The 25,130-nt window shown below is 39.0% G+C and overlaps 2 protein-coding genes across 2 annotated transcripts in view; one reads left to right on the top strand and one right to left on the bottom strand.

Moving 5' to 3' along the window:
- LOC106095049 (peritrophin-48) overlaps nt 1-8,756 on the bottom strand; it is a 190,005-nt gene extending 181,249 nt beyond the window's left edge. The window contains exon 1 of the mRNA XM_059371028.1: nt 8,746-8,756. The gene's annotated coding sequence lies outside the window, so the exon portion shown is untranslated. The remainder of the gene's footprint in view (nt 1-8,745) is intronic.
- A 7,873-nt stretch (nt 8,757-16,629) lies between these two features.
- Nucleotides 16,630-24,804, top strand: LOC106083152 (peritrophin-44). The gene is made up of 2 exons (XM_013246011.2): nt 16,630-16,721; nt 23,545-24,804. The coding sequence occupies exons 1-2, from the start codon at nt 16,718-16,720 to the stop codon at nt 24,729-24,731; spliced, it is 1,191 nt and encodes a 396-aa protein (XP_013101465.1). The 5' UTR covers nt 16,630-16,717; the 3' UTR covers nt 24,732-24,804.
- Nucleotides 24,805-25,130: the final 326 nt, after the last annotated feature.

The raw sequence follows: 25,130 nt of genomic DNA, 5'->3' as shown, positions 1-25,130 counted from the left end.
CACCGTGTCAGAATATCATTTATAAGTCACAGCAGGGATAAACATGAACCATAACATATGGCGCCCAACGTAAGGATACCAGGAAATTTTTTGTTCAGGGTCTACTTAGGTAGGTCTAGTTTGAGTAGGTTGCTACATACATTTCTTTGTAGAACGTATGTATAGAGCCTATTCTTTCAGATGTGTGTTAAAATGCTATACGGAAATATAGGCTTTAGTAGCTAGTTATTTTCATGGTAGCTAGGTCTTCAAGTGTTTGTCTTTCGTTTGTTTTATTCACATTATAGATTCTCGGCATATATGGCGGAGAACTGAAATGTCTGTTATCTATGATGTGATCGATAAAGCTGTGCTACCGAGCAGCCTTGATAGCTTTTTGAGATTATGGAGGCTTCATGATGTGCTTAACATCCAGTTTATCATGTGTTAATGTGTACAAAGTCTCTTACGAAAGTAATTATTTCATACCCAAATAATCATGTGTAACACCTAATACCAACAGCGACATCCAACGGATAAATATTTGAAACAAAAAAAAAGGATTTTTTTTTTACTTATAAGAACAACAACGAAGAGAAAGTGTAAAATAAACTAGAAAAACAAAGCAAGTTATGCACATATAACAAAAGGTAAAATAAAAGAAGGTTTATTTTATTTTTAATTTTTGTTCGAACTTGAATTTTGCATGGATAAACCTGGCGAGAAGCCTAATAATCCCGTATCTTCTATAGTACCTACCGATCGACGAGTTACAAGAAGTGTGGCTAGGGCTCTAGATCCTCAGGTAGTAGGTTCGATATTAACTCAGATCGATACAGGTATATCTCGTTCAGTTGATTTTGTCCCCACGGAGTACTTAAATAGATGTGCAGATTTGGTGCTGGGTAGGACTACAGGAAACGGTGCTTCGTCGTTGGTCAGAATTACTAGTGAACTTTCTGTGAATGAAAGTTCCAATTCTATGAATTTCTCCCAGAAACTAGAGAACATAGTTAGCATGCCGAATAATAACGCAAGTGAGGTAGATAACCCACCTGGTGGTGCATGTGGCAACGATGCTGCGACGGCAGTAGTTGAAGGGGAAGGCAGTCAGCTCAGTCAACTTATGAGGATGATGAATCAACAGAATTTAATGTTGTCAAACTGCCTGTCTGAAATGGCAAGAATGAGGGTCGACTTTTCTTCACTTAGCCAGCGAGTAGGGGATATTGAAGGACCAGGACATACGACCACTATGAATGATCCAGGATCTAGTTCCACACCGGAGAGGGGTCCGACTCAGGCATCTGGCAATAATACTCGTTCTCTAGAGGATGACATCAGGAAAGAAGGACATGGCGTTAACAGCAACCAGAACGATATAGGACCAAATCGGTCAGGAAGAGGTACAGCAGATATTTCCTACAGTAGAAGTGAGATGGACATTCGTAAATCAGTCGACCTTGACCGATGGCACATAAAATTTGACGGCAGTGGGAAGGATATGACAGTGGAAAGTTTTATTTTCCGAATAGAAAAGCTGAGAGAACAGCATAACATCACACATAATCTTTAGTAATTTTCACTGTCTCGTGTCTGGTAATGCATCTAAATGGTATTGGCAGGTATTGGAAGACCATGCCGATGATATTGATTTTAATTATTTTGCTCTTAAGCGGGAACTGAAGGCTCATTTCAAATCGGCTGATTCTGATTATGAAATAATACGTGAGATAATGGATTGTAAGCAACAACCTGGTCAAACATTCGAAGAGTTTTATGCCGAAATACATGATTTGACATTTCGATTGCGAAAAAAGATGCCAGAAGAGGAGCTTGTTCATATTGTAAGGGGGAACTTAAGACACAATGTTGCTTCTTTGATATTCTCTTCATCGATAGATTGTTTGGCAGACCTCAAAAGGGAATGTAAAAGAGCCGAAAAACTTCTGAAGGATATGAGGAGTAGAAATAAGCCCATAAATGAGATAGCTGTTGAAAATAGTGGCGAGGAGGTAAACCTGGATGCCATAGGCATGAACAGTAAGGGTGCTGGTTATCAAAATAGAAATGATAATTTTTCTAAGGCTCGTTACCAACAGGATAATATGCGTAAAGTTCCAAAAGAGAGGCTAGACTCTAGTTTACCCACGTCAAACATAAATTCCCCGGCAGATAACACCACTTTAGGGCGAAATAATCAGAAAGTGTTCTGTATGTCACATTTTCATTTAAACCTATGCTACACTTGTGGCATGCCAGCAGATTTTTTTCGTAAGAACCTTGAATCTTGTAGACAGGAGGACGTATGTAAGTCCACATTTCATGATATGGAATGTTTTGTTTGTGGCAAAGGCGATTCTTTTTTAGAGTATAGGCCCAGTGCGGTAAACGTAAATGTGGCAGAGGTGACGGGGTACCTTTGTCAACCCACGGAGACCCCGGAGGAGTTGTAGTTAAAATTTTGAAAAGGGAAGTGGGCGAGAATTCTAGTAGTAAACATGAAGTTAAGAAAGTTGAATTGAAATCTTTGCACCAAAGAATTGTTGAATATGAAAATGCAAGGAAAAGAATTTTTTTAGAAGATATAAGGAAAAGAAGTCGGAACTATAAGAAAATTGAAAAACTTAGGTTAAGGACATTAATGATTAAGAAAGCTAAACGGATGGTGATCGAAACCATCTTGACTACCGGAGGTGACAACCGAATTTTTGCAAAGACTACAGTAGCTGGTAAGGAAATAACCGCTCTTTTGGATTCGGGTGCAGGAGCTTGCTGTTTAGGTAAAAATGCAATGGAATTTTTACGAGATGTTGATAAGGAAATTGTGAAAATTAAGGACCAAGTAGTAAGAACGGCCAATGGTAGTAGTGTTCAAGTCCTCGGCATAGTGACGTTACCAGTGTCATGGAAAGGAGCATCAAAGGATATAGACTTTCTTGTCGTACCAAATTTGGAGCAGGAGTGTTACTTTGGAATCGATTTTTGGCGTATTTTCCATCTGCCGATAGTAGGCGAAAGTTTAATAGGAAGCACCATGATATCAGAGATTATACCTGACGAACAAGGCGAAACAGAGAGTAGACAACATAGTCTTTCAATGGAGCAGCAAGTTCAGCTTGAGAGGGCTAAGGCGAAATTTCCGTCATTTGCGGTTCTTGGACTGGGTAAGACTTGTCTTGAAGAACATCGGATAGACGTGTTTGATGAGGACATCCCCATAAAACAACGTCATTACCCAGTGTCACCTGTAATACAGGAGTTGTTGTACAAAGAACTGGATCGTATGTTGAGCTTGGGCGTAATCGAGATCAGCAACAGCAGTTGGAGTTCGCCGGTTACGTTGGTAAGGAAGGGTGAGAAGAATCGCTTGTGCCTCGACGCGCGTAAGGTGAACGCAAGGACGATTAAGGACGCGTATCCTTTGCCCCATATTGAAGGTATTCTGAGCCGATTACAGGACACAAGCTTCATATCTGCCATCGACCTCAAGGACGCGTTTTGGCAGATCCCGCTTGAAGAGAAGTCGAGGGAGAAAACGGCATTTACGGTTCCTGGGCGGCCATTATACCAGTTTACGGTTATGCCGTTTGGACTCTGTAATGCCGCCCAGAGAATGTGCAGACTTATGGACAAGGCCATTCCCGCCGTACTCCGTAACAATGTCTTTGTCTACCTCGACGACCTTTTAGTGGTTTCTGCCAGCTTCGTGGAACATATTGAGCTGCTTGGGAAGGTGGCACACTGCCTGGACAAGGCCGGACTCACCATTAATGTGGAGAAAAGCAAATTTTGCTTCAGGGAGGTCCGTTACTTGGGCTTCATTGTGGGTGATGGCTGCATAAGAACGGATGAATCCAAAGTAGAGGCTATTAGGGATTTCCCTGTACCTAAGAGTCCAAGACAACTACGTCGGTTTCTAGGGATGTGCGGTTGGTACCGACGATTCATCCAGGATTATGCAACCATCGCAGCCCCTCTCCACGATTGCCTGACCAAGGACAATGTTAAGTGCTTTCGAATTGGCGATGAGGCCCTATCTTCCTTTCAGAGCCTCAAGAGAAGTTTGACTTCGGCTCCCTTGCTATCTAACCCGGATTTCAAGCGCCCATTTTTCATCCAGTGTGATGCGTCAACTCATGGGGTCGGAGGGGTTCTTTTTCAGTTGGATGATGATGGAAATGAGCACCCTATAGCGTACATGTCCGCTAAGCTCAATAAGGCCCAAAGGAACTATAGCGTGACTGAGCTGGAATGTTACGCAGCGGTGCTCAGCGTGAAGAAGTTTCGTCCCTACGTGGAGGGGTTACCCTTCACCATCATCACGGATCACTCCAGCCTCAAATGGCTGATGAGCCAGAAAGAGTTGACGGGAAGACTTGCAAGGTGGAGCTTGAAATTGCAGGCCTTCGAGTTTCGGATAGAACACCGCAAGGGGTCGCTTAATGTCGTGCCTGACACACTCTCGCGAGCATTTATGGAGGCGGTTGTCAGAGGGAGTCGTTTCCTGGATTTGGACCTTACTAGCACACATTTTAACTCTGAGGAATATGATGCTTTGAGGACTAAGGTTAAGGAGTGCAAAGGGGCGATACCAGATTTAGGTGTCTCAGACAAATTTGTCTATAGACGAACAAAATTTGCTACAGGTGATCCATTGGACGAGGAGAATTCCTGGAAATTATGGGTGCCCAAGCCTTTGCAGGATGATTTGGTAAAAGCGTCTCATGAATCACCATCAGCCGGACACGGAGGCATCCACAAGACTTTGGCGAGATTGAGGGAAAAATATTATTGGCCCAGAATGGTATGTGACGTCAAGGATGCTGTTAAAAATTGTGACGTCTGCTGTGCCAGTAAGACCGGAAACTCCTTTGGAAAGCCATTTATGGGGAGACAAAATGTGACCGAAAGGCCTTTCCAACGATTGTATATCGATTTTATGGGGCCATACCCCAGGACTAAAGACGGAAATGTATTTCTTTTCGTTTGTCTGGACCACTTTTCGAAGTTTGTGTCGTTGGAACCCATGCGTACTGCTACTGCTGCGAACGTCATCAAATTCCTTGAGAAACGGATATTCCTGACCTTTGGCGTCCCAGAGTTTGTGCACTCGGACAACGGACGCCAGTTTGTTGCTGAAATATTCCAAGAATTCCTTGCGAAGTACGGAACAAAGCACATAAGAACTGCCCTCTATGCTCCCCAATCTAACGCCGCCGAGCGGGTCAATAGATCAGTATTGCAAATGATCAGATCTCATGTAGGCTCCGATCAACGAGATTGGGACAGACACATTGGTAACATTGAGTTTGCGCTAAGATGTGCTACCCATAGTTCTATTGGTGTTTCACCATACTATGCTGTCTTTGGACTGGGTATGGTTCAACATGCATCCGCATACGATGTTATTAGAAACATAGATTCTATAAAAGACCTTGATTTAGTATTAGAGAACCTTTCAGACAGACAACACCTTATAAGGGATAAAATTTTTCATAATCTCAAGCTAGCTCATGACCGTGCAGCAAAGACATATAATGTCAGGGCTAGGGAAGTCAAGTTTAAAGAAGGCCAGCTCATATATAGACGGAATTTCAAACTGAGTAGCAAAGTAAACCATTATAACCCAAAGCTGGCACCTATGAATATTAAGGGCATTATTTTAAAAGTACTGGAAAATTCTCTTTACGAGGTCGGAAGCTTAGATGGCAAAAGTAAAGGAGTTTATCACGGAAAGGACCTATTTGTAGTATAGTTTTCCCCGACTAGCTTTGTTACGTGGGTCGAGGCCACACATTTGTGTAGGATACCTCGGAGAGCAATATTTGGTTAATAAAACCCTTGTAGCACAACCGCTAGGAAATGTCTTTGGTTACTTCAAACCCCTTTTTCTATTCGAATATTTTTAAACTCAGTTGGGCAATTTTCTAGTTTTCTGAGGAAAAGACAATTTTTTTTCTCCAACTATTTTAATTAATATTCCATTATTATCTATCGACTTTCTTCCAAGTGTAATTTTGACTCAGAGTGTTAGGTTGAATCTTATAACTTTACGAATTTGCGGGAATTATTTGGATTTAAATATAGCAATATTCCAAATATTTGGCTGCCGGAAAGAGACAACCAAGGCTTTGGGGCAAAAAAAAAAAAAAAAAAAAAATTTGTTTTCACGATATATGTCTTCTTTTATTTCACTAAAATTGTAAAAGTTTAAACTTTCAGATTCAATCAAAGCATTTTCGCACTCGTTCCATGCCTTTAAGGCATCGACGGCTGCGAGCCTGTTGTGTGTAGATATGATTGAAAATATTAATTTATTTTTCTATTCACAATAACTTTAAATTTTTTTTTATAACGATCTATTGAAACATGCAACTATGTTATTAATCTAAATTTTTGATTTGAAGTTTCTTCAATTTGTGTTTTCATCACCACATTCCGTTCTCAGAAAAAAAAAGACAAAAAATGAGGAGAGAAGGGTAATTTCCGCCCATGTTTAAGTCTTGTGTTTGGCGAGTTTGGTTTTAGTTTTGTGATGTTATAAAAAAAAAAAAAATTGCAATTGGATAAAAAAAAAAAGAAATTAACAGCAAAATTTGACAAGATATAAAGCAAAATAAAAAAAAAAAAACTGTCATAGAAAGTATATCCATACAAAAAAATATGAAAACTATATGAAAAACATATCTGTAAAGTGACATAGTTTTAGAAAAGAAAATATAAAAAGAAAAATTGATTACAATATTACCGAGAAAAGAGTTTTAAGAAATCAAAGAACATAAAAAGTTTACTTAGACACCTTAACCTAGACTTGCAAAAGGAATGCCATGGAAGGCACATAATTTGATGGGTTATGTCATAACCAAAAAAAAAAAAAAAACCAACGTGCTACCATGTATTCTATTACTTTTTTGCCAATAACCCCAGAAAACTTAATATAACAAAAAAAAAAAGGCAACAAGACAAAGATAGTAATGATTGAACTAAGAGAAGATAATGTCTAAAGAGAGCCAACTGTCTGTGACAAAAATAAAAGAGATCAAGCACAGCTTGTAAACAAAAAAAAAAAAAAAACAAAAATACGAAAATAAAAAAAAAAATATGTTGTAACGAAGCAGTTCAAAATAAAATGTAACAACTAAAGAAGAAGAAGAGATAACTATTCTAAAAGCATTTAAATAAGTGAACGATCTGAAACAAAAATAAAAAACAAAGAACAAGAAGAAAAAGCAAGACAAAAAAAGTATAACAGTTTAGAAACTAGTTGAAAGCAAAAAGATAAAAGAATTAACTAGTATAAAGAATGTAAATAAATAAGAATAATCAAAACAAACAAGACATTTTTGAAAAAAAAAAAAAAACAGAAATAAGAAGTAGAGATACAAAATTTCAAATATAACGTAAGAAGGATGGATCAAAGTGGAAGGCAGAAACCTTAAGCAAAATAGAAACCACAACAAAAATCGAGACTAGAATTATATAGTTTTTTTTTATATTTTTAAATTCTTTTTGTAAATATATAGGCATGTACATATATTAGCTTTAAGAAATTCAGTAGTTGTAAGATATATATAAAGAAATACAGGTAAAAAAAAAAAAAAAAAATTAAAACCAAACTTTAAAAATTTTAAAATGTGAACTAAATTTTTAAATAAAATTATAATGAATTTGAATAATATTATCTTTTTGTCTTCTGAGAACTTAATTGGAATGATGGTGTGAACTGAGTTTTGCTGAGGTAGGGTGTTGCATGTTGGAAATGGGTGTGAAGGAATTACGAGTGAGAGACCGGACAGACGACATGGACAATAGACAGTAATCGGACAGACATATTCGAACAGAAATGGGTATATTTTCGGAATCAGGAGCCATGAGAATATACATAGGCTACAGACTTGCAGAGTCGTAGATGGGGTGGGGGCTCAAATGACGGACGTGACATTGGACAGTGGACCTTGTGTGCGTATGCATACGTATCTATGTTTTTTTTTTTTTTTTTTTTTTTTGTTTTCTTTATGTATCCTTTTTTTATTTTTCTTATGACACGAGAAATTTTATGTTTTTGGTTCGTTGTGACTTGTGGTGAGAAGTATCCATACCCCAATACCGTCGAGCTACCGGATAACGCCACCGTGTCAGAATATCATTTATAAGTCACAGCAGGGATAAACATGAACCATAACAACAGCTATACCAGATTATGAACTGATTTAAATCATACTTAACACAGTTGTTGGAAACACTACGTGCAAAACACTGCGTGCAAAATTTCAGTCAAATCGGAGCAGAATTGCGCCCTCTAGAGGCTCAAGAAGTCAAGATCCAAGATCGGTTTGTATGTCAGCCATATTAAAACATCGACCGATTTGAACCATACTTAGCGCAGTTGTAAGTGCAAAATGTAAGTCAAATCAGACGAGAATTGCGCCCTCTAGAGGCTCAAGAAGTCCAGACCCAAGATCGGTTTGTATGGCAGCTACATCAAAACATGGATCGATATGGCCCATTTACAATACCAACCGACCTACACTAATAAGAAGTATTTGGGCAAAATTTCAAGCGACTAGCTTTACTCCTTCGAAATTTAGCGCGCTTTCGACAGACAGACGGAAGGACGGACGGACATGGGTAGATCGACTTAAAATGACATGACGATCAAGAATATTATAATCTATGGGGTCTCAGACGCATATTTCGAGGTGTTACAAACAGAATGACGAAATTACTATACCCCCATTCTTTGGTGGAGGGCATAAAAATCAGAAACACAAAGAGCTTTCTACGTTATTGCAGTTGAAAGCTTTTTCTTTCTTTGCCCACTAATTGATGTCAAATAACCTTGCGGCAAACTTAAGTCCATGCTCTCATAGATAAAGGTCTGCTGACTAATATTATTTTAATACATTTCCTCACTTAAGTTCGTGTTTCAGAGTGAAAATTAATATTTTTCACAATTACTTTTTGTTGGTAATAGAATTTGAAGCCAAATGACTTTCTGATTTCATTCATTAGTGCATTCGCATTATTTGTGAATAAATTTTAATAAAAGTGTTATGTTATCAGTGAAATTTTTTTAGTTTTTAAAAAAGTAATTGTGAAAAATATAGGTACTTTCACTGTGAAACACGACCTAAATGCTCACCTTTTTGGTAACATGCAGTTTGACTCGTCAAATTTCATTACATAACGAACCTGGGCTCACAGATGAGCAGCGAGAGCCGTTGCCGTTGTCTAGCGTTAAAAGTCATTAATAAAACTTCGACTAGATGCACAAATGACATGTGTATGCCATGGAAAGTAAGTAGTCTATGGAAAAACAGTCTATCATTGCAAAGAAAATACATGCGGTGGAAAAAAACAGCTAGTGTAAAAGGTGTCAAACTTGTGTTAGTGTCGTGCTTACATCGTGGACGCATTTTCGCGGTATATTCGGTATAACTTTGACCTTCCAATGTATAGCCCTTATTATGGCCGATGAGTTATTCTAACCAAATGACGAAACGCGTCCCATAGTGGTTGGTGTGTGTTGTGATCTCTGGCTTTCCTTTTCCATTGTAAAAATCTTCGATCATTGAGCTCATCTCCAGAGAGAAATAAAACGAAAAGTTACTAATTATTTTTTGGAAAAGTTTTTCAGACTAAGAAGAAAAATATTTTAATAATTTTTCTATAGATAAAATTTCAATTAAAATAATACAATGAGAATTAAGAGCAAAATCATATAGATTAATGTCTGAGAAAATTACATTACGAAAAATTCAAGAATAGAGCTGTCTTCGGAAAAATTCCAGCTCAAATTGGGATAGAGGTATTGTAATGAAATTTGAATTGGCTTAAATTTTTCCCGTAATGTTTTGAGGTAAAATTGGCTTGTCGAAAGTCGGCAATTTTAATATACCAAATATCAAACGAAAAAATTTCCCAAATATCAAACGAAAAAATTGTCATACTACAACACACTATGTCAGCCAAATCGGATAGGAATTGCTCCCTGTAGAGGCTCAAGAAGTCAAAACCCCGGCTAGCTTTACTCCTTCGGAAGTAAGCGTGCTTTCGACAGACAGACGGATGGACGGACATGGCTAGATCGATATAAAATGTCGCGACGATCTAGAATATATATACTTTATGGGGTCTCAGACGAATATTTCGAGTAGTTACAAACAGAATGACGAAATTAGTACACCCCCTATCCTATGGTGGAGGGTATAAAAAGGATAAGAGAAAGGATTTGCTCTGCTATTAGAGCGATATCAAGATATGGTCCGGTTCGGACAACAATTAAATTATATATTGGAGACCTGTGTAAAATGGCGGCCAACTCGAATAAGCATTGCGCCCTTTGGGGGCTATTTGGACTATTTCTTGATATAACCTCCATATGGACGGATCGGCCGATTTAGGGTTTAAGGCCCATAAAAACCACACTTATTATTCGATTTCAATGAAATTTGGGACAGTGAGTTCTGTTAGGCCCTTCGACATTTTCCTTCAATTTGGTCCAGATTTGGATACTGCTGCCATATATACCGATCTTTTGATTTAGGGTCTTAGGCCCATAAAAGCGTCTCTTGAGACAGTGAGTTCTGTTAGGCCCTTCGACATTTTTTGTCAATTTGGCCAAGATCGGTCCAGATTTGGATATAGCTGCCATATAGACCGATCCTCCCATTTAGGGTCTTAGGCCCATAAAAGCCACATTTATTATCCGATTTTGCTGAAATTGGGGACAGTGAGATGTCTTAGGCTCTTCGATGTCATTCTATAATTTAGCCCTGATCGTATCAGATTTGGATATAGCTGCCATATAGACCGATTTCTCAATTTAAGGTTTTGGGCCCATAAAAGGCGCATTTACCAAATTTACGCATTTACGAAATTTGGGACAGTGAATTAAGTTAAGCCCCTTGACATACTTCTGCAATATGTCACCTATCGGTTTAGATTTGGATATAGCTGCCATATAGACCGATATCTCGGTTTTAGGTTTTGGGGCCATAAAAGGCGCATTTATTGTCCGATGTCGCTGAAATTTGAGACAGTGAGTTCAGTTAGGCTCTTCGACGTCTTTCTTCAATTTGGCCTAGATCGGTCCAGATTTGAAAATAGCTGCTGTATAGACCGATCTCTCGATTTAAGGTTTTGGGCCCATAAAAGACACATTTACTGTCCGATTTCGCCAAAATTTGGGACAGTGCTTTGTGTTAGGCTCTTCGACATTTTTCTGCAATTTGGTTTAGATCGGTCCAGATTTGGATATATGGTTCAGATCGGTTTATTTCTATTTCTAGCTACTGTATTTATTAGTATTTGGTCCAAATCGGAACATATTTCGATATAAATGCTATGGGACATAAGGTATGAAATTTTCACCGATATTTGATGAAAGGCGGTTTGACCGAACTTAACGCCTTACTTGTTTGTTTATAATAAATTTAATATTAATTTTTTTCTTTGGATGAAATCATTTTCCTTTGAAAATGAAAAAAAAGATAGGACTATAATTTGGTCCGATTTATTCAAAATGTTGCACAAGACGTTCTATTTAATGTTCCAACATTTGTACATAGTTTTTTCAAAATCGGTTCAGATTTAGATATAGCTCCCATATAATTATTTCATCTGATACTGCCTCTATTACCCATAATTTTTGCCCAATCTTTACAAAATTTTGTAAAAGATATTCTTTTTAATGGTCTAATTTTAGTAAAATGGGTTTAGTTTCAGAAGTAGCTCCCATATATATTTTTCATCCGATATGACATTTTAGGCTCCAGTAGCCATAATTTTGGTCCGATCACTGTTACGGTACGATTCGCACGATCTTTGAAGAAGTACGGTCCAATGATGCCATCAGCCCATAAACCGCACCAAACTGTGACTTTTTCTGGATGCATTGGTGCTCTTGCAATGATTCTGCTGGTCTTTACTCCAAAATCGACAATTCTGCTAAATTAACAACAATTTTGCGAACAACAACCCTTTGTTCGTTTGTAAGACGATTGATGGTTAAATTATTGACCAAACTGCAGATTAGAAATAATAGACCAAAGTGAATAATTTGATAGTGAAACAAAACACGAAACGTGCGTGAGCTTTTTAAACCACTGTTGCAAAAAAGATAAAAGCTAAAAACTGGCCTTTAATAATTTTATCACAACTTGAACACGCCAAAAATACTGTTGTTTTACTCAAAAAAATTTTGGGTAAAACAAAAGATCATGAGGTTCCTGGCGAGGATAGATGATGGTCTATAGGAAGAAATTGTGAATACATTCAATATTGTGTATGACTCTGGTTGTGATGTTGAATCATTACACAAAATCATCATGTATCTAATTTTCAAAAAGCGGGATAGAACTGTTACACTCGCAGAAATTTTTTAGTAAACACAGCAAAAATGTTCGCTGAAACAGCAGAAAGTCTGCTAAAAATGGGACAGCAGTAAGTTTTTGCTGAAATAGCAAACATCTTCTGCTGTTTTCCGATGACGAAAAGTTGAAACAAGCTTAACATTTCAAACAATACATCAAGATAGTATGTTGCATCTTATTGTACCCTCCACCATAGGATGGGGGTATATTAATTTCATCATTCTGTTTGTAACACCTCGATATATGCATCTGAGACCCTATGAAGTATATATATTCTTGATCGTGTCATTTTAAGTCGATCTAGATATCAACAAAACACCCCTAAATCGAGCATATTTACCGACCATGACAATGTGGGGCTTAAATGAAAGCTATTGGGGGGTAGAGCAAGAATTGATACCCATTTTCGGGACCAATTTTCTGGGGGTCTATACCAAAATACCCCACAAACAGCTATTTTTTAGTGACCATGGTAAAATGGGGCTCAATTAAAGGTATTTGGGAGTAGAATACGAATTTGATATCCAAATGTAGGATCATGTATTTGGGGCATCATCCCTTTCCTAAAACACCCCCAAAGGAAAAAAAATTTCGACCATGCCAATATGTGGCTCAAATGAAAGGTATTTGAGATTAGAAAACGAATTTGATAACCTATTTTGGGGCCATGTGTTTGGGGGACGCCTCATCCTGTAAACTCCTCTTAAGCCAATGGCAATATGGGGTTTAAATAAATGGTATTTGGGAGAAGAGCACGATGCTGATATTTTTTCTGGGCCAAGTATCTGGGGGACTACCTCTCCCCCGAAAACACCACTAAATCAGACATTATGAGAATATCGGGCTGAAATGAAGTATTTTAAGAATGGAGTACACCTTACATCCAAACTTAAATTCGTAGACCAATAAAGATCATATTGGATTCAGATAATGGCACTTATATTGTTAAACTGTTAGTCTAGCGATATACTACAAAATTTTCGTAGCATGGTATTTCACTAAAAGATCTTTAATTGTCCAAAATAAATATTCCAAGGAAACTTTTGTGCCATATAAAGTAAAAGAAGGCGCAGCGGAGCGGGCCCGTGTCAGCTAGTAACTATTTAAGTTAAAAACAGCTATAACGCTAGTAGCCACGACAGTGTGGATGTTAGCAGAGCACTTTCATACCGATGGTCGCAATGGCTATTTGTACAAGGATCTGTTGATCATGTCATTTCCTTTTAATAATATTCCACAAAAAAAACTTCTCTTCCAACTTAATTTGTTATTGTTGCTGTAGCCACATTTCCATGTGGAGGTGGCGATCCTCTTCAAGCTCCTGTAGGTGAGCTAGCTCGTTCCGGTCCATTAGTTGTTTAAAGGCTCAAATAACTCGCCTTGTCATAACGAACATCACAGGCACTAAGCATTAATGCATAGCTGGTGCCACCCGGCCTCTCACTGAGACTCTACGGTCGATACCGCTGATCGTCCGCGACTGCCATTGCAGCTACTCTGTATAAAGCATTCCACTATTCGCAACCTGTGGACGCGCCCGGTAGCCGGCAGCTAAGCTTCCCGTGACAGCGATGAACACCACACAGATCGGATCTCAAAGTTCCAGCCTGTGTGGTGCTCCCAGCTATTCCGTTCCGAGAACATAATTTTTGATGGTCATTGGCTTGACTTTCTTTGAGAAAAATTTCCAAAGCAATGAATATATGACCGGCCGTAAAAAGCATGCAATGTATAAAAAAGCAAAATTTTTTCATTTCTGCAGATTTTATTTTTTTTTTCTATATATTAGCAGATTTTTATACCCTCCACCATAAGATGGGGGGTATACTAATTTCGTCATTCTGTTTGTAACTACTCGAAATATTCGTCTGAGACCCCATAAAGTATATATATTCTTGATCGTCGTGACATTTTATGTCGATCTAGCCATGTCCGTCCGTCTGTCCGTCCGTCCGTCCGTCCGTCCGCCTGTCTGTCGAAAGCACGCTAACTTCCGAAGGAGTAAAGCTAGCCGCTTGAAATTTTGCACAAATACTTCTTATTAGTGTAGGTCGGTTGGTATTGTAAATGGGCCATATCGGTCCATGTTTTGATATAGCTGCCATATAAACCGATCTTGGGTCTTGACTTCTTGAGCCTGTAGAGTGCGCAATTCTTATCCGATTGGAATGAAATTTTGCATGACGTGTTTTGCTATGATATCCAACAACTGTGCCAAGTATGGTTCAAATCGGTCCATAACCTGATATAGCTGCCATATAAACCGATCTTGGGTCTTGACTTCTTGAGCCTCTAGCGTGCGCAATTCTTATCCGATCAGAATGAAATTTTGCACAACGTGTTTTGTTGTTATTTCCAACAACTGTGCCAAGTATGGTTCAAATCGGTCTATAACCTGATCTTGGGTCTTGACTTCTTGAGCCTGTAGAGTGCGCAATTCTTATCCAATTGGAATGAAATTTTGCATGACGTGTTTTGTTATGATATCCAACAACTGTGCCAAGTATGGTTCAAATCGGTCTATAACCTGATATAGCTGCCATATAAACCGATCTTGGGTCTTGACTTCTTGAGCCTCTAGAGTGCGCTATGTTTGCTGAAACAGCAGTAATGTCTGCTTTCCCTTTTTCAGCAAATGAGAACTGTTGTTTTAGCAAACATTTTTGCTGTTTTGAATAACAAATTCCGTTGAGTGTAGTCTATTTATATATGTGTGGCACACTAAAAAACAAAGCATTGTCCCTTCTTACATTCCGTTTCTGCGAGGAAACCCATTTGGCATTTTAATCCCAACAGTGCAAGGTACCTTAAACAGGGAAATGCCGCATAAGTGCTTCATAACTACTTGATACTTATGGCACATGTGTGCTGTGTATTGCTTATAATAACGACGACTCTTTTTATACCCTCCACTATAGGATGGGGAGTATACTAATTTCGTCATTCTGTTTGTAACTACTCGAAATATTCTGAGACCCCATAAAGTATATATATTCTTTATCGTCCCGACATTTTTATATAGGTGCAACCTTAACACTATCTATGAGCTTGAGCAAGCATGTTGAAGAAGGAATCAAGCAATAAAACCTTTTGCAAATAGCACCTGGAATGACTTTCCAGTATTAAGCAGATCAATACAGTAATACCCTGCGTAATAATGGGGGCACAAACGCTTTAAAGAAGTTGACAAAGATCATATATACATATTTCATCAAGAGAATGCTTAATCTGCACACACCATCATACGCCATACTAATGCTAGAAACATCCGATATGTATTTAAAGCTCTGTTTGATTTCAAAGAATCACGTCTACCATTTCTACTTTCAAAGAAAGTACTGCAAATAAAATTATGCTGCACTCACGATATTTGTGAGTCAAAATGTTTGTTAAAACAACAGATTTGGTCTGTTTGTTTGGCTGTTGTTTAGCCAAACATTTCCTTCTGCTGTTTCAACTTCAGAATCTGGTAAAACATTGAACATGTATTACTGCTGAACATGCAAACCAATTTTGCTAGCAAATAAATAGGCCTGCTTTGAGAGAGAGCATATATTTGCATGGAGTTTCGCATATAGTATTTTACTGTCCCATTGTATAACACTCTCCGTCATAAGATGGGGGTATACCAACATCGTCATTCACCTTGTAACTCATCGAAAAGATGATCCGAGACCCAACAGAGTTAATATATTCTTAATCGCCTTGACATTTAATATCAGTCTGTCGAAAGCACGCCAACTTTCAAAGGAACAGAGCTAGGTGCTCGACATTTGCCCAAGATCTTCTTATAACTGCAGGTCGGTTGGGATTGTAAATTAGCCATATCATGAGGTAATGTCATAAACTGAAGTCTTTGTGGTTTCGACAACTACTAACTACAATAAAAACTCTTCTAATGACTACATTTTCTATGTTTGTCCTCGTATAACGACATTGTTCGCATAAGACGTCTTCTCCGTTTTGTGACAATTTTTCCTCCCACTTTTTACTATTCTAGAAGACGTCACTGTCCACCTCTATTAGTTTTAACGAAGAAAACTTTATTTAGGTTTTTTTCTAGTCTATCTGAAAATGTTTTGTTAATAATTCATAAAATGACATATTCCAAAAACGTTTTAAATGCTGATTAATACTTAAACAAGTGTTTGCAAACAATTCCTTGTTAGTCGTGTATATAGTTAATTAGTGAGTGTACCCATGTACAAACGTCGCTTCTGTGCTTAATTTCATAGACAAAAAAAAAGGCTTATTTAATTTTTTTTAACAAATTTCCTTGATAAAAATCAAATAAAAAATAACTGTAAACAACGGATAAAATCTATTCCATTGGACTTTATTCTTTCCTAGATGTTTCAGAAATGAGTGAGTGTAATTTTGTGTCTTAGCATACAGAAGTACGTACGCATATAAATCATGACAAATGACAACGGAATGTCGTATCTTATCTAAGCCCAAATGCTGGAGTGCTTTAATTAAAAATCTTTTACAATTATTGTTATTTTGTTTTGGTGACTAAATTTTAAAAATGGAAAAATTTAGAATTGAAGAATATGAATCGAATTTTGAATGGTTGTATGGTTTAGACCACCCATGTTTCTTTATGTCGTGGGACTCAAAGTGTTCTGTTGGTGATTAAAAACAATTTCCGGTTAAATGATCGGATTGTATATTTTGTGTGAAATTTCAGTAGGATGGTGTTTCTCTTAGAGAAATTGTTTATGCTGAGCACATTTTTGTAAAACTTCTTAGGGCATAGTACATATCAAACAGTAAAGTGTGGTCAGTTTATAGAAACACAGCAGATAAACGGATAGATATAGTTTAGATTATAAAAATAAATTAAAAATTCGGCAGAGCCCGGCCGGTATTCGAACCTAGGCCTACGGAGCAACAGCGCGAGCCGATGTCTAGCTTTCGAAGATATCAATACAAAGGATGCTCAAATAACCTATGTACACCAAGGACACATTTGTAATGGAAAACAAGTCCATCTCGTATCGATTAGTATCGTACATACATCGAAAACACTTTTTCGCGGTACATTCGATATAAGTACGGCCCACTAATGTATGGTCCTTAAAGCCTCCACAACTACTACCGTTGAAAAGTCCCCTAATCCAGTACGAAAGGCGTCCAACCCATTGCTAGAAAAATCGCTGATCATTAAGCTTGTTTTGGAACAAAGAATTACGAAATAAATGATCTTCGCCTAAGCAGGCTCAAACCGATGTTTAATCATTAAACATCCACGTGAATTCAGGCTTTAAACCTTGATAAGAACATGCAAATTTGCCCATGAACATTCCATTACACTATTTAATGATATTACAATAGCTTTATGATTTATGTTTCGATTTTACTGTAATTCAGAACAGGAAGGAAGGAAGATGAAAGCAAAATTTTTGATGAATATCAAAAATATCTATTAAGACTTGGTTATATATCCGATATTTTTTTGAATGTCATTACACCTACAACCAATTTGGCTGAGATTTTCCACGTTGTGTTCTGTTAAGACACACACAGTACGATCCGAAACGCATATGACCTGATATATCTCCCATATAAACCGATCTCCTTATTAGACTTCTTGAGCCCTTACAAGCCGCAATTTTTCTTCAATTTAGCTGAAATTATGCACATTGTGTTCTGTTAAAACATCCAGAAAATGTGCAAAGTATGGTCCACGCGGGCACCAGTGGCTGAAGAAGTAAAATCGGTAGATCGGTTTATATGGGAGCTATATCTAAATCTAAACCGATATTGCTCATTTCCAATCCCCAACGACCTACATCAATATTAAGTATCAGTGCAAAATTTCAAGCGGCCATCGTGATAAGTTACGTTTGACCGCTATCGTGATTTCGACAGATGGATGGACATAACTAGATCGACTCAGAACGTTGAGACGATCAAGGATAAATTTCCTTTAAGGGGTCTTAGAGGAATATTTCGAAGTCTTACAAACGGAATGACTAGATTAATATACCCCCATCCTATGGTGGTGGGATGAAGATAGAACACATATGTAAATGTGTGTTTCAGTGGATGTTTAAAATGACCACTGAATGTACACTTTCCACGACCTTTTTTCTTCAAATTTAGATACAAAATCACAATATATATCGCAACAATATCCAATATATATACATATATACATTTCGTCATTCCGTTTGTAACATATCGAAATATTCATCTGACACCCAAGACTCAACAAAAATAAATATACATTATTTATCGTCCTAAACATTCTAAGTCGATTTGGCCATGTCCGTCCGTCTGTCTAAAAGCACTCTTACTTTCGAAGGCGCTTGAAATTAAAATCGATCTAGCCATGTCCGTCCGTGCGTCTGTCTGTCGAAAGCAAGCTAACATTTGAAGGAGTTAAGCTTGGCGCTTGAAATTTTGCAAAAATACTTCTTATTAGTGTGCGTCGGTTGGGATTGTAAATGGGCCAAATCGGTTCATATCAACCGATCTCCCGACTTAACTTCTTGAGCTTTTAGATGGCCCAATTCATATCCGATTTGGCGGTATTGTCTAAATCGGTTCATAACCTTATATTGCTGTGATATAAACCGATCTCTCAATTTAACTTCCTGAGCCTCTGGAGGGCGCAATTATTACTCGATTTGCCAGAATTTTTGAAAGAGGAATCTTCCTATGACTTCTAACAGCCATTGCAAGTACGGTTCGTTTTGGTCTTTGACTCGATATGCAAATTGCAAATTTGCCCATGAACATTCCATTTAGGAACAGGGACAAACTTCTCACAGTTAAGCACAATGATAAGGGGGCTCCTTTTAATTGCCGAGTCCGAACAGCGTGCCGCAGTGTGCCATCTCTTCGGGGAGAAGTTTTTACATGGCTGCCATACCATTTTTGTACCCACCACCGAAGGATGGGGTACATTCGTTTTTTCATTCCGTTTGCAACACATTGAAATATCCATTTCCGACCGTTTAAACTATATGTATTTTTGATCTTCGTAAAAATCTAAGACGATCTAGCCTTGTTCGTCCGTCCGTCCGCCTCACTATTGAAATCACACTACAGTCTTTGACAAGTAAAAGCGTGCTAAGGACGGCCGGGCCGAATCTTGAAACCCACTACCATAGATTATGCTGAAATATGGGATCTATACCTGGTTAAAAGACCGATGTGGACCATACTTGGCACAGTTGTTGTAAGTCGTACCAGAACGCTATGTGCAATATTTCAGCCACATCGGATGAAAATTGCGGATTCCAGGGACTTAAGAAGTCAAATAGGGAGATCATTTTATATGGGAGCTATATCAGGATCTTGACCGATTTGAACCGTACTTGGCACAGTTATTGTAAGACATAACAGAATAGAACATGCAAAATTCCATCCAAATCGGTAAAAATTGCGGCTTCTAGGGGCTCAAGAAGTTGGGAGATCGGTTTAAATGGGAGCTATATCCAAATCTAACCCTATATGGCTGCAATCCCCAATGACCTACATCAATATTAAGTATCTGTGCAAAATTTCAGGCGGCTAGCTTTAAGCGTTCGACCGCTATAGTGATTTCGACAGGCGGACCGACGGACATGGCTAGCTCGACTCAGGATGTCGAGAAAATCAAAAAATATATATTCTTTATGGGGTCTTAGACGAATATTTCGAGGTGTTGCAAACGGAATGACTGAATTAGAATGCCCCATCCTTTTTTGTGCATAGGCAGGTTAAGTTCGAAGATGGGCTATATTGGACTATATCTTGATATAGCCACCATATATAATGTGCAGGATACTGGAAGGGATGGAACTGACATTCCAAGCACTTCTACGGGTGCTGTAAAAGAATCAGATCTCCCGAAGAGCATAACACTGTTAAAATACTGGAGAAGAAAAAGAGCTCCCCGCTTTCAAGTACTCTGGGAAAACCAAGCCAGCCATCCCGCAATGGAGCCTCCAGACAGTGTCCTGCGGAGGTGGACAAAGTTTGAACAGGAACGAAGGAAGCGCGCACGGCCGATGAGTGTTCATGGAGGACTGTGACTTCCAAAAGGCTACAGCCATCACGGAAGGGGAAGATGGTCGCTAAGAATGGTAAGGAGCCGCCCTCTTACGCCAGAGGGGCAAGGAAGCACAATAGAGATGAGCTGACTTATGCAGTCATCAATATCGGTTGTGCATTCGGTAGGATTCCACCAGATCATCGGTCCCAAGTGAAGGATCTAGTTAACGATCGAATTTTTGAACATGTGTGGAACTCTGTAAAGGGTCCACCCATACAAATGGTGAGCTGCGAGTTTTGAGGCGACATCTTTACGCTGCGTTTTGCGTCAGCGGAATGTATTGATATCGTCAAACAGCTCGTCAGAGGTATTCCGCTCCCTGGGAGGGCGCAAAGCTCGACCTGGTGAGAAAGATGGATATCCCCCAGCGCACAAAGGCTACGGTCTTCGTCAATGGATGGGGCAGTCAGTTTGGGACGGAATGCATGTTGGGATTCTTGGGTAAGCAAAACGAAGGTTTGGTCGCAGAGATGTGGGAGGTCTTCCACAGGGAGTAAAAGGAGGAAGGAACTCTCTTTGTGGTTGGCATTGATCAAGTCTCCGTGACAAGTTTGGCTACGGGAGCAATGCTGTCTTTTTCGAGATTGGGAAGACTGGGATAGGCAGAAATTTTCATTCTGCGACATAAGGCCGTGCAGTGGCAGGTGACTCAACACCGCCCAACAAACACGGGACAACGACACAATCACGGCATCTCTCAATATTCAAAAGACTAGTAGAAGCAATAATCCTAACACTAAAATATCAGGCAGTGCAGTGGCAAGAGACCCAACACAGCCTAACATGGGTAATGATCCTAATATTGAAACATTGGGCAGCGCAGCGACAGGAGTCTCAATGCAACCCAACGAACAGTGAGCCGATGATGGTACCATCAACTACTCCCAAGAACCCCATTTACTTAAGATTTGGAAGGCTAAGATAGGCAAAGATCCTAGTATTGAAACACCAGGTAGAACAGGGAATGGAAACCCAATAAAGTTTAAGGAACAGGGACCCGACGATGGAACTATTACCGACTTTATAAAACGTCGGAAGACTAGACTAGGCAATGAACCTAAAACGATTACATCAGGCAGTGCAGTGACAGGAAAGCCAATGCAGTCTAAAGAAGAGGGAGCAGACGATGAGATCATCACCTACTCCCAAGATGCCCATTTACAGGAGGACCAATGATTGAGGTAATCCGGATAAACCTCCACAGGAACGAGATTGCTTCACTCTGGTGCTGAAAATCCGCAAGGGCAAGATTCATATTGCTTTAATTCAGGAGCCATGGCGGCCCGGAACAATGTTTCTGGACTGAACCATATCAACTTCCAAATATTCTATGCTAACACTGGTACTCGGCCGAGGACCTGCGTTATTTGTCATAAAAATTTAATAATATATTTTCCCAAGAGTTGTCAACGTCGGTGGCAATATTGACGAGACAGGGAGACGGTGGAGCATACCTGGCATCACTTTATTTGCCTTTCGACTCTCCGACACCGCCCCCACGTCGGAGCTGCAACGGTTGGTGAGAAAAGCAAAACAGACAGGAAAGGAGGTACTAATAGGGTGCGATGCGAACTCTCGCCACATTTCGTAGGGTAGTACTAACACTAATAAACGGGGCAAAGCCCAGGCAGGGTTCTTGAATACTAACGACCTAATAACACTTAATAATGGTAACACCGCTACCTTTGTTAATAGGATTAGGGAGGAGGTATTAGATGTGACGATGTGTTCAGAAAATCTGATCGATGAGGTTCAGGATTGGAGGGTCTCCATGGAACACTCTTTCTCTGACCATCGCACGGCCAGCGCCGAATCCAATAAGCTTCCGGAATAAGTTGAAAACAAACTGGACAAAATTCGGAAGGCTACTCAGAAGAAGACTTGGGCAAGATAATTTAGATTGTCCAAGCATAGAAGACATTGACGAAAATGTCAACAGGATAACGACTGCACTGATGGGATGCTTCGAAGTAAGTTGCCCTCCTCGGGAAAGGAAATCAGCCCAAGAAAAACCCTGGATGACCGGGGAGATTCACAATATTGGGAAAGAGGTCCGCAGACTTTTTAACTGAGCACGTCGTAAAAAAGCGAATGTTTATTGGGATGTGTGCTTCACACAGCTCAAGGAATACATTACGTTTACCAGAGCGGCAGAACGTGCCTCCTGGAAGCTTTTCTGCGAACAGGTCGACAGCGTTAATGACGCCGCCAAGATAAAAAAGTTTCTCTCAAAAAACCCATGTCCAAACTGGAACTTTAGTAGACGACATGAGAGTGAGAGCAAAGACAACGGGGGACATGTTGAAGCTTTTGATGAAAATAAGTTTTCCACAGGTTACGAAGGAACTCTCGAAGACACCGGAATCATGGAATTATGACGTCGATCGAAGGTTTATAATTACAGAATTTATGGTGAAGACATCCTTGAGAAGTTTCAAACCATTTAAGTCACCTGGACCTGTTGGAATATTTCCTTTGTCATTGTCCACTTAGGTGGAGACACAATACCAGACATGAACCAATTTAGGCGTGTGGTATTGAAAACAATTAAGGATTTTGTAAGTAGCACGGAATTCCTAATTTAAAATTTTCTTTTAAGAGGTTACTTTATAGTTTTTAGAGCGCACAACGAGCCAATTACTGGCTTAGTTGTATGTCCACAGTGGCATGGGGCGGATTAATATCTGCACCCTCCTTTCAACCTAACCTAGGGAATTTTGAAAGCTGGTGTAAAAGGGGCTTCTAAGACTACTTTAACTTATAAGCTGTGCACATTTGCTTACATAGATTCACAAAAATTTGGGTTTTTTTTTCGCTCTCCTGTAAAATTGGTATTTTCGAGATATGTTGTTTGTCAAATTTCCACAGATATATATCCGAGGTGATGTGTATCCAATGTTCGGCCCGGCCAAACTTAACGCCTTCTTAATTGTTTGACATCAAACAAGACTTGCTTAAGGTATTCTCTTGATCGAACTGCTGGGATTCGAATTACCATCTGCAACTTATGATTTCGAAACTTCTCAAATTTAATATGCTACACAAAAATTTCATTATTTTTTGATTAGTCCTTCAATCTCCAAATATTTTTTTGCCCTATTGCAAATAATCCATTAATTTGTTTGTTTTTCTTCATTTCAGTTAAAACCACTACTTTCGGATTGACTTACACTTTCTCATCTCTGCTGCTAGTCCTCTTGATCGCTCAACAAAGCTTGGCTCAAGGCAACGACACTTTCAATCCGAATACTTTGTGTCCTTTGCTAGCGAATGGTACCAAAATCAAGGATCCTCGTTACTGCAATGTCTATATTGTGTGTATGAATGATACCAGCGTATCGGGTTCCTGTGGCGATCAGTTTTTTGATCTCAATACTGGCTTGTGTGTAGATCCCGATACGATCGATTGCATTTCCAGTAATCCTTGTGCCAAACAATCTACTGGATTTGCGCCAGATCCTTACAGCTGCAATGGTTACTATTATTGCAGCAATGGCGTGGGAACACACGGAGAATGTTCCTCTGGCTTGAATTACAATCCAGATACAAATAATTGTATCCGCAACTTTCCATGTGAAATAACCATGCTGCCAGACGATTATTGTAATATTGTGCCCGTGGGAGCTTTCATCAAAGTTCCCGATTCATGTACACAATATCAGACATGCTGGCAATCGCAATTACTTAATGGTACTTGTCCAACGGGATTTTTGTTTGATGCCTTCAGGGGCGATTGTGATTATCCGCAAAATGTCAACTGTGTGGATAAAAATAATCCGGAAATACCGGTCGAAGTTAGTTGCAACCAAACGGGAGTTTTTATTTCGGATGGCGTAACCTGTAATGGCTATTTCTATTGTGGTGAGAAAAATGACGAAGGAGATTATAAAATGATTCATGGCAACTGTCCGGTGGATCGTTTTTTTGTCGCTACAAATGGTGGCGAGTGTTTACCTCGTACCAGTATACGCTGTCCCTATGATCGTTGTGTTACCTTGGGCTTGGATTTTATGCAAATGGCAAATATTGATGACGATGGTTGTATAGGCTTTGCCATATGTCAGTATGGCAAAGAAATTTCTAGAGCAGAATGTCCGCAAGGACAATATTTCGATGAAATGGCTCAACTATGTGTTGATGAAGAGATAACATATGCGGCTTGTTCAACATCACCAAGTTCGACGACTACAAGTTCAACCACAGGATCCACAATAATTACAAGTTCTTCAACTATTTCTAGTACAACCACAACAACGGCCTCTTCTCAAATATATACTTCCACTACAGCCACAACAGAAGCTGCAGATTCTGTTAAGGTACCAACTTAGATATTGATTTGTTGATGTCTCATCAAAATGTAACCAAAATTGCTAATAAATCTTAAATACGGCTATAACTCCATATATATGTACCTCTGAAATATTTTTGCTATACTTCAAGTGCTAAAACAAAGAACATTTTGTAGCAGTTGAACAATTATGGCCTTAGCGGGCGACGTATGCATAGCTTATAATTATCGATAGTAAACAATGGACGACGCCCTTTCAAAGACTCTTCAGCTACTATTATCATAGCCTCAGGCATGCTTCTGATAGCCAAAACAATAACAAAGGTGACTTCTACTAGATTAGTTATTCCATTATCTTAGCTGTTCCAATTATGATTTTACTGAGTTATATGTTTTCATTGGAATTATGCTGCTGGTCAAGTACTGCCAGCATTATGTG

The sequence above is a fragment of the Stomoxys calcitrans genome, chromosome 1, assembly GCF_963082655.1.
Source record: "Stomoxys calcitrans chromosome 1, idStoCalc2.1, whole genome shotgun sequence".
In the NCBI taxonomy this organism is placed as follows: Eukaryota; Metazoa; Arthropoda; class Insecta; order Diptera; family Muscidae; genus Stomoxys; species Stomoxys calcitrans.
This window is presented reverse-complemented; position numbering and strand designations above follow the sequence as displayed.